General features: G+C 37.2%; 1 protein-coding gene across 1 annotated transcript; it reads right to left on the bottom strand.

Moving 5' to 3' along the window:
* Positions 1-1,538: 1,538 nt before the first annotated feature.
* Positions 1,539-9,496, bottom strand: LOC107739575 (secretory carrier-associated membrane protein 3-like). The gene is made up of 9 exons (XM_016551742.1): positions 9,487-9,496; positions 8,354-8,508; positions 7,930-8,037; positions 6,661-6,781; positions 5,729-5,857; positions 4,672-4,831; positions 3,372-3,473; positions 3,124-3,241; positions 1,539-2,746 (listed from the first exon to the last, which is right to left on the bottom strand). Exons 1-9 carry the CDS (start codon positions 9,494-9,496, stop codon positions 2,597-2,599), a joined length of 1,053 nt encoding a protein of 350 aa, XP_016407228.1. The 3' UTR covers positions 1,539-2,596.
* Positions 9,497-10,434: the final 938 nt, after the last annotated feature.

Here is a 10,434-nt window from a genome sequence, read left to right as displayed (position 1 = left end):
TTATAGTTAATGTTTAGTTTTAGATAGTAGGCAGTTATGCTATATTTGCAGTTAGATAACGTGAGAAACACCTTAGTAGCGATCCTAACCAGATGCTAGTTGTCATATTTTAAAGTTTTTTTTTCTTTCTGCAATCTTTCTCTCCCTGTAGATAGCTGAATGAGTTTCAGTGAAGACTGCCCATTAAAGGAATACAAGAGTTTCCCTGAATGCAGTTGGTTGTCTTGTGTTTGTTTGTTTTTTACGTTATTTACATTTTTTTTATTGGGTTAAATTCTGTATTTGCTGGCCTTTTTTAACATTCACTTATATTGTCTTCTTACATAAATGTCATAAAATATTACTGGGATGTGAGGAATTAATCTATTTAAATTCAACATTAAAAAAAAGCAAAACTTTTAAACATTGAGTGTTTTATAATGTCTAAATATACAATGCAAAACATAAAATAAATAAATAAGCTATTAGCGGTAAAACCCTTTACAGCAACAAGAGTAGAGCTAAATATAGGCTATATTTATTAAACAGCCATACGGGCATCTAGTGGTTAAACCATGGCATTACATAGGAATATTATTTTTCTGGCCACCAAACGCCTCTAGTTTGTCTCTTTGCACTAGAATTTAAAAACATTTTCTCTATTTTAACCCTAAATACTACGCTAATTATAATATAAATAATAAACATATTAGAAAAAATATTAATGCTGTCACTTCATCACTCCCCAGAATAAAATGCGATTGTAAAACCTAGTCAGCGTAGTTATCAATACACAATCAATGCAAATGATGTGTTAATAATCACTAAAAATTGCTGCAAATGTAGTGAAACTGCTGTCTATCCTACTTAAACCCATTCAAACATATTGAAGCACGTGACGGCGAGATCAAAGCGTGTCGAAACCACTGTCATTATAACCAGAGTCATTATAGTGGTCGCAACTCTGTTTCTCAACGGCTCTGTTGGAAAGGAGCGTCGGTTGTCAAGGAGACGCTTAATTTCGAACATTCAAAACATCGTACTATTTATAATAATTTCTTGAGAGAAAGTAAAACGAAAAAAAATATGGAAGTATTTTCATACATGTCGGGATGAAATACCAAGTAAAATGTCCTCTACTGTTTCATATCAAAGCCTTACTATTCATTAAGATTTTAAAACAAACATATAATGACTTTTAAGATACTTGTATAACAACAACAAAAGAAAAATATATAGAGAAAAATAAATAAAATATTAAACATATATTATAGGCTATACTAAACATTTCTTCGTTTAATATATAGTAAGTGCAAAGGCAAATTATAATATGCATATTCATGAACTTTAATAAAACAAATAACACAGTTACAAGAACATACAGCAGCAATACAGTAACGGTAAAACAAACAAATAATACTTTCATTTAGGTATATACTATAGCAGGGGTGGCGAACGTCAGTCCTGCAGAGTTTTGCTTCAACCCTAATCAAACACATCTGAACAAGCTAATCAAGGTCTGAAGGGTTACTAGGAAGCTACAGGCAGGTGAGTTTTAATTAGGGTTGGAGCTGAACTCTGCAGGACTTGCGGCTCTCCAGGACCGGAGTTCGCCACTCTAGTGTTAGACAAAACGTTAGATTGAAATTAGCAACAACAAAAAAAGTTACAAATTACAAAAGCAACACAAATACGTTGGCCACTGATAACCGCACCTATCTTGTTCTTTTCATTTGGATAAGAAATTTTGAGTTTTATATTAAGGTATGAAGTATGATTATGTATTCCAAAGCACAAATTACCTGCCTCAAGTCATGAAAATAAAACATTAGTCGTGTATAACTGCAAAGAGGTACATACAGTAGTTTAAGTAGTTTAATCAAAACATGCTTTTTCATAAATAAAGGTCAAAGGAAGAAATCCATCCACCAACAGACTAATAACCTGAATGATGAATCTCTAAAATATGATATGGGATTTCTCTCTTTCGCTTAAGAAAAACTTTTGGCAAGTTAAACTTCACAAGTAGTAACCTCCATTCTAGAGCAATGAAATTACCCCTTTCCTTGCCATGTACAGCTATTTACACACAAAGAAGGAAGTCAAGGGAAAAGCAAAGGCAGAATGTGGCACGTCTTTGTTGAATCTGCAAGGCTGCTGTATCTTACACTTACAAGCTTTAGAAATGTAAGAGAGACAAGAATTGTAAGCCAAAACCTGGGGTATTAGGTATTTTTACGGTCTTAACAGATTACAGTGACTTTTTCTAGCATGATAAACAGAAAGACTATTGTATTAGTTGATAATAGATCCTCATAGACAGCATATATAACCCATAACTTGAAATCAACCAACACCTAGATCCTTTTTGCATGTCCGAACTAATGGCCTAATGCTCAGCAAGACCAACAAATACAAATGAAAATCCAATGGTGTTTTACTATCATTATGAGTTGTTGTATCTTGACATGCATACAAGACGGGTCTAGGGTAAGTGTGTTGGTCTGTCAAGACAACTTGGCCATATCTAGGAGTGCTAGAAGAAGTCACTTTGTCTTTAGGCTGTGTAAGCAAACAGGTTCTTCAACCTCATTTCTTTTCTTTCATTCATGTCTCTCTACCGGGGTGCAGTGAAGGCGCCCTGTGCAGCAGAAACGGTGGCATTGGTGGCTGCCTGGCGCACTGCCTGATTAGAAAGCACACCGGTAGCAAACTCAGCCTGGGCCTTCTCAAAGCTCGCTTCAGTCTGCCTGTACATAGAATGAACCTGATGGGAGAAGATGCAAAAAAAAATCATCATTCATCAGATCAATTCAATGAATCAACTATTATGAATTTAAATTCTACATACGTTATCGTTCAAAAGTTTGGGGATGGATTTTTAAAGTCTCTTATTCTCTCCAAGGCTGCATTTATTTGATTTAAAAAAGACTCTGAAAAGAGTCTGCATTTAAAATATCATTGCATTATTTCAAAATAAAAAGTCAGTCAAACCCTGGAGTAGCAGTTGAAAATCCACAGATGATGACAACACAGTTTCAAAATTGGATGAAGATAAACATTTTGTATGGTTTTCAACTTATACTTGACGTTATATCCCTAATTTGACTGCCAATGGATGCTGTTATTGGTGATGTGATTTACCCTCTTGAGCAACACCACTCCCAAGGCCGCCTGAGCGGTGAAGAGCGCAGCATTTATCATCATGATCACACCCACTGCCTTGCTCTTGCCAAGAGCGGCTAAACTCACGATCCACCCACTGTGACACAAATGGGAGAGAAAGAGAAACATTTAAACAAGCCAGTGGCCAAATAGTAAGAATGGAATGACACTAAATGACAATCAACAGGTTGATAACCAAATTTGTACAAATGTTTTGTCACGCTCACCTGAAGCCCCAGCCAGGGATACCAATAGTCATGATAACATAAAACACCAGTTGGGCGAAGAAGACAAAGAAAAATGCAAAGAAGTTGAAGGAACTGTCACTCCTGTTGAGAAACGGAAGCGCACAATGACCAACCAGTTCATTATGTTGGGAAACATTTGGCTGACATATGAATTCTAAAAATGTTCTTCCCACTCGTTTTGTCGTCGAGGAGGCAAAAAGTGTCTGAAATCTGCTCATCATGATCACACCCACTGCCTTGCTCTTGCCAAGAGCGGCTAAACTCACGATCCACCCACTGTGACACAAATGGGAGAGAAAGAGAAAAATTTAAAGAGTAACAAGCCAGTGGCCAAATAGTAAGAATGGAATGACACTAAATGACAATCAACAGGTAGATAACCAAATTTGTACAAATGTTTTGTCACGCCTGACTGAAGCCCCAGCCAGGGATACCAATAGTCATGATAACATAAAACACCAGTTGGGCGAAGAAGACAAAGAAAAATGCAAAGAAGTTGAAGGAACTGTCACTCCTGTTGAGAAACGGAAGCGCACAATGACCAGTTCATTATGTTGGGAAACATTTGGCTGACATATGAATTCTAAAAATGTTAACATAATGGTATAACAAACTATTATACATGTTTATTTCCCACTCGTTTTGTCGTCGAGGAGGCAAAAAGTGTCTGAAATCTGCATAATTTCAAGAATTACTCATATCTGCAGAACAAGACTTATGCCGAAGTTTAATACGAAGTTATGAATTTATTCAGTAATAAGCAGAAATAATGACTCTTAATGCCCTTAAATGAATAGTTCACGCAAACATAAAAAAATGTTTAAAATGTGCTCACCCTCAGGCCATCCAAGATGCAGTTGAGATTGTTTCTCCAACAGATTTGGAGAAATTTAGCATCACTTGATCACCGATGGATCCTCTGGTATTAATTGATAGACTGGAGCCATGTAGATTACTTGTGGATTATTGTGATGTTTTTATCAGCTGTTTAGACTCTCATTCTGACGGCACCCATTCACTGCAGAGGATCCATTGGTGAGCGAGTGATGCAATGCTACATTTCTCCAAATCTGTTCTGATGAAGAAACAAACTCCTCTACATCTTGGATGGTCTGAGGGTGAGTCAATTTTCATCATTTTCATTTTTGGGTGATTATTCCTTTAAATGCACGTAATACCCGAGTATTGCTAAAAATGTGTTTGCTACATCTAAAAAAAATATATAAATTGACACAAGGTAGGTGTCCCACCCTCAGTGAGAGACCACAGTGGTACGTACCTGAAGGCTTTGTACACAGGCCTGTACCAACAAACAAAGGAGCAGGGGGTGAAGAGGAGAAACCAGAGTATGGCAAGACCAAAACCAACTCCATTGATGGGGTCCGCACAGAACATAGCCAAACAGGAGATGAGATTAAAGAGCAAAGTGCATGCTGTGACTACAAGAAAAAAAAGATGAGAGAAGTGGGTAAAAAGAGAGAGAGAAAGATAAGTATAAAGGAAAACTGCAGACTAACAAGCCAAATAACATACTGAAGTAGTGGTTGACCAATAGGCCTATACAAGGGAGAAACTGCTGATATGTGATACATAACACAATTTGGTGATACACAAAATTGCTAAAACTAAAGCAAAAGTTCAACCAAAAAAGAAAATTCTGTGATAGAAATAATGGTGAATAAATTTTCTAAACCCATTTGACTTATTTCATTAACATAAATCGTCATTTGGAACTATATTTTGTATAGCACCTTTAAAAGTAGCTTCTCAACATAATATATAAACTACATATTACATATAAAAAAAATACAACCTACATTTTAAAATCAATTAATATCACTAAGATAACCAAATGTATTTTTTATTTTTTTTGTTTTTTAAATATAGCATTAAAGGCTATACTTATATAAAAACAATTATATAAAAACTTTGTGAGTGTAATATTTAAAGTTCTAGTCAAAGGTGTCTTACAAAATCACATGAGGGTGAGTTAATGAATAAGTTATGAGTGAGTAAATGAGTTAATATAACAACTTTTGGGTGAACTACCACTTTTTATTTTACCCAGTATTTACTAAAAAAAATTTTGAAACTTGTCCATTGACAAGGCTTTTGAGATTCACTGTTCAAAATGGCCAAATAATGATCGATTAATCAGTCTGGCCAATATATTGGTCAATCACTACAGAGGAGGCTAACAATTTCAGTTTAACAGATGAAAGCATGCATGATAAATTCATAATTAAAGTATTTACTAAAAATGATGGAAGACAGATACAAACCAGAACCATCCACACACTGCAAAAGACGTACAGTACTAAACCGAGCAAACTTACACATCCAGTAGTAGTACATGGTGGTGACAGTGCGCTGGAAGCTTTGGCTAATCTCCACATTAATGTCCTGATAGAAACACGGTCCCACTGGGCAGAAGGAGGGCAATGGGGGCCAATTATTCTGACGAGCTGAGGGAGAAGGACAGAAAGAGACTCTTATCCCCATTCATCAATCACACTCCATTAATGTCTTGTTCATTACCGCCAAGGTCTAAATCTTCCTCCTTTGAAAATACCATCCATCCATCACTGTCATCTTTTTAACCGTGCTGTTTCTTTGTCCCCTCCTCTATCATTCAGGTCTCATCCATCTCTGCACCTTCATTGTAACCCTGAGCAACAATTTTAGAAGTCCATCTAAATAATCACTTCAGTTCTTAAAATACACTTGTTTTACGCCCATCCATCTGTCTCGTCATCTTTTACATAAAATCCTATTCTATTCCTACTGTACTTTGCTCTCTTTCATGCAGAAAAAAGCGTAAATTATTATTATTTAAATGTGTTACGCTTTGTATGTTCTGCTAATCTTGACTGAATTGAAGCCTTTCATTCTTAAAAAACACACTGATTGCTTGTCCCATTTTCTGTGTTGAAAATCTGCAGAATTGTGTGAAATTGTTTATCCAAAAGTGGATTTGTATAGGGTAAATGTGCAAATGAAGCTGGGAGTACTTCACTCTTTTTGATAACTGAAATACTTTTAATCAAAACTCTTCCAATAATGCATCAAGATAAGTACATTTTCTGAAAATGTGAGTAGTGGCTGCACATGAAACACCCGCCAAGACAATGTTAGGATGTTCTGGATGGTTGTCAGGTCAAAACTGAAGACAAGACTATCAACTATCACTGTACAAGATGTTTCGTTTACATTGAATTCCCCTGGCTAAAACACAAATCAAGATATTTTTTCTCAAGCCTTCACTCACTGGCTCCAGACCCAAGCGCATGTGCATTCAGCTCTCTCTCTCTTCTCTCCAGCTCTTTTGCTTTTCTTTCTAGTTCCTCCTGCTTCCTCAACAGATCTGCTGTGGTGGCATTTACTGCAGACTGCAACAGAGAGAGAGCAAGAGGCAGTTAACAATTATGAAATGCATAACTGTTTTCTGTCACTACCACATTAAGAAGCATTTTTGCACAGTATTAAATAGATGAGATATATTTATGGTCAACTGTTTGCAACTCAACAGGGAGCACAATTATAGTTGAAATTCAGCTGTACACTGTGCTTACTATTCCACAGCAGTATGAATTTTTAGTTTATTAATTAGTGGAAAATACGCTATCGTTTGAAATGTGTGGTCGCATTTATTTGATCAAAAATACAGTTAAACCAGTAATAATCTCAAACATGATTCCAATTTCAAATAAGTGTTTTCTATTTTAATATATAGTTAAAGTGTAATTTATTCCTGTAATGCAAAGCTGAATTTTCAGCAGTCATTACTCCAGTCTTCCGGTCACGTGATCCTTCAGAAATCCCAACGGTATCAGTAATTAAAGGGGTCATATGATGCTGCTAAAAAGAACATTATTTTATGTGGGGGCGTGTTCGAACGAGCCGTTTTAGGTAGGTGTGGCTAACTCTTAACTTTTATAAAGAATATCTCTTTGGATTTGAGACTTTAGTCTTTGCAACTTTACAGATCTTCTTTATGCACCAAGAGCTTGTAACACTCTAAAGAGAAAGGAAAAAATGAAATCGCATCATATGACCCCTTTAATACTTGAACGGTAGTGCATATTTATTTTATTACTTTATTATCTTGCTATTCCCATAAACAACGTAATAAACATCAGTCAGTGGTCTTAAGATTATCCATACAAATCAGTTTAATCATACTATTCATTTTGTGAAAAATTCTAAAGCTGTCCAAATATAGAATGAAATAATTAATAATAAGATCAAATTATATAACCATCATGCAATTTTTGATGGTTAAAACAGCTTTACTGCTCAATAACCCCTCTAGAATTACATCATGGGTGACAGATCTAGATCTAACAGGATGGTATTAAAATATTGCTTTATAACTGAAATAAGTAGCATACACTGGCTTGAAGAGGGGGCAACTGTGTGCTGTTGCTGTTCCAGTAAAAATCTTAACAATAAACTACCAGAAGCAACAGTTATAGTAAATCCAGTGTTATGGCCCTGTGTGAACAAATATGGCTCAATTAGTTACTCTAAACAGCACCTGTGTTCCAGAGGATCCATAATTCCTGGGCTCAGTTGGTGTGGTGCTACTGGGAGGCGTTTGGGCAGGAGGTGCGGCAGGAGATGTGGCTTCATAGGGAGGTGGAGGCTTCATTACCCAAAACAACAAGCAAACCAATTAATATCAACTTAATAAAAATCCAATTAAGCAAAAAATAAGCCATCATAATGATGCAGGACTGGTATAACACAACAAATTAACTGAAGTCTTTAAAAACATAATATTACAAACACAATGACAAAAGGATCTGATAAGAATTTTCTCTTGCAGAGCAGAGGTAACTGAAGTTGACATGAAACTGTTTATAATCCATTGTACTCCCATTATGTGATGTATTAATAATTAAAGGCTATGTAAACACAGCCTGACCAACACTGACAATGGTCAGGACGGACATGTTTACCGCTGTTGTGTTGTTGTCGAATGGGTTGTAGAGGTCCAGCGTGGCATAGCCAGTGTTGCTACTGTGCTGAGTCACTGATGGATCCTGCAAACACAAGAAAAACAAACCTTTCAGTTCATTTATAGCAGGTGGTAGATAATAATTAAATATCTGGGCTGATACCACAAAAATGTAACATTTTAAACGAAGCTCAAGGTCGCCTAAGAACTGGCACTTTAAAGGCACAATATGTAATTTTTCGCCGCTAGAGGGCACGTATTCAAAATAAACAAAGAAGCAAAGGCGTAGTTTGATGACGCCGTGACTGAGTGTGGAATCATGGGAGTTGTCGTCTTCATCCCCACAGCCGATGCAATCCGACGGGACTCGGGCAGAAATCATGTTCATGGATGAGCTAATGATTTATTAACGTAGTAGAATGAAGCAGGGTGAGGCTGAAAGCCGTCGAAGCGAAACGAGGCCGCTGAACGAGCGTGACACACGGCTCGAAAGCAGCGGAGCTTTTATTATGCTACAGTCAACCGCTTCCGCTCCTTCTGGCCGTGTGTATGTGGGGGAAAAAAGCAGCGCTGTTTTATCATACTAGACACATTATGTTTACGCGGCGCGATGCAATGCAATGCGTAAAAAGACAGTATAAGTCATTATAATCAGTAGTTATGTCCCCACTGGATGCAACAAATGCCTTGTTTGTAATGGGTTTTAATGTTTATGTCTTGTCGCTCCGGCCGGACACGGCATCAACAGTATGGTGAGGGGCGTAACATTTCCGTCTCACGCTTGAGGTATTCGGCCAATCACAACGCACTGGATAGCTGGCCAATCACAGCACACCTCGCTTTTTCAGACCGATGAGTTTTGTAAAAATCGACGCGTTTCAAAAAGGCGGGGCATAGAGGAGAAACAATAATGTACAGTATGTGGGAAATAATGTGTTTTTTTTACTTTAAACTGCATTAACATATTTCATTACACCAAATACACAAAATAATGTTATTTTTAGCAGCATCATATGACCCCTTTAAGTCATGTTGAGTTCTCATGGGTGACAGGAGGGCAGAAAGTCAGTCATATGATACCTCAAAACACAAAATATACCTCTACTCCCCCGGTCCACGCACACACACAATCACCCTTCTTCATGCTCTCTCATTTAGCTGTAAGTCAAATTTCAATTTCTTAGATATTCACTTTATGTTATTGAATGTTTGACCTCTGACTGCAGACATTCAGGTTGCTTTCTTTGATAATAAAGTTTCTGCTGCTGCTGCTAGTATATAAAGTGTTCCAAAAAAACAATCAATGCAGCACTTTGACTTTAGTCTTGACCAGATGTGGATAAAATTCACACATACTGAATGGAAACCAAGAAACTGAACACTCCACAAATTGACTTTGAAACAGCATGGTTCCTGGATTGCATTATTTTATGCTCTGATCTTGGTGTGCAAGCTTCCAGTGAAGTTCAAATGCAATACATTAATCAGTGAGCATGACAGTGCGATGGTAAACAGGAATGGGACCTTTAATGAACCATTCATAGAGAAACAATATGTTCTTTATCTGTGAGTTCAGAGTAAGGTTATGCTAAAGTGACAAAGATTTGTCACTATTAATTCCCTAAACCATCTTTCCTTTAAAACCTCTTTTTCTCTTCTCTAAGTGGGTGTGTCCTTGCTTCCCTTTGAAACCGCAACATTCCTCAGCCAATCAAGCGATGCATGGCCCCATGACATCACTGCCTGTGGAATGAGCTGACATGAAGCCTACACTGGTGAATTGCCAAGGCAACCAACAGGGATGGAGGGAGCTTCAGTGGACCTTGTGGGCTTGTGGGTTTTGCCCCTGTTTCTCAGCGGTATGGTTTAAATTAAAGAAGAGGAGAAATCAGGGTCTGGGCCTCATTTAGTGCATACCACCACAATGGGCTTAAACCGCACAAGGCCAGAGTTAAATACATGGTGAAGAGTTGATGACCTTGTTCTAGAGTGCTTATAATATTAATCTTGTTAACGAGGTGCGCAGTGAACACGCCAGGCGTTGCAGCGGATGTGAATTCTTGTCTCAAAGCATTTTGGTGT

The sequence above is a fragment of the Sinocyclocheilus rhinocerous genome, unplaced genomic scaffold (genome assembly GCF_001515625.1).
Source record: "Sinocyclocheilus rhinocerous isolate Xijiao unplaced genomic scaffold, SAMN03320098_v1.1 scaffold314, whole genome shotgun sequence".
In the NCBI taxonomy this organism is placed as follows: Eukaryota; Metazoa; Chordata; class Actinopteri; order Cypriniformes; family Cyprinidae; genus Sinocyclocheilus; species Sinocyclocheilus rhinocerous.
Note: the sequence above shows the minus strand (reverse complement) of the source record. Positions and strands in the feature narration are given on the sequence as shown.

Excerpts from the sequence above, each read along its gene's own strand:
- LOC107739575 (XM_016551742.1), bottom strand. Across the intron at positions 8,038-8,353 it reads TCGACAACAACACAACAGCG|CCTCCACCTCCCTATGAAGC; the intron begins GTAAACATGTCC and ends TGGGTAATGAAG. Across the intron at positions 4,832-5,728 it reads CATGTACTACTACTGGATGT|TCACAGCATGCACTTTGCTC; the intron begins GTAAGTTTGCTC and ends TTTTTCTTGTAG.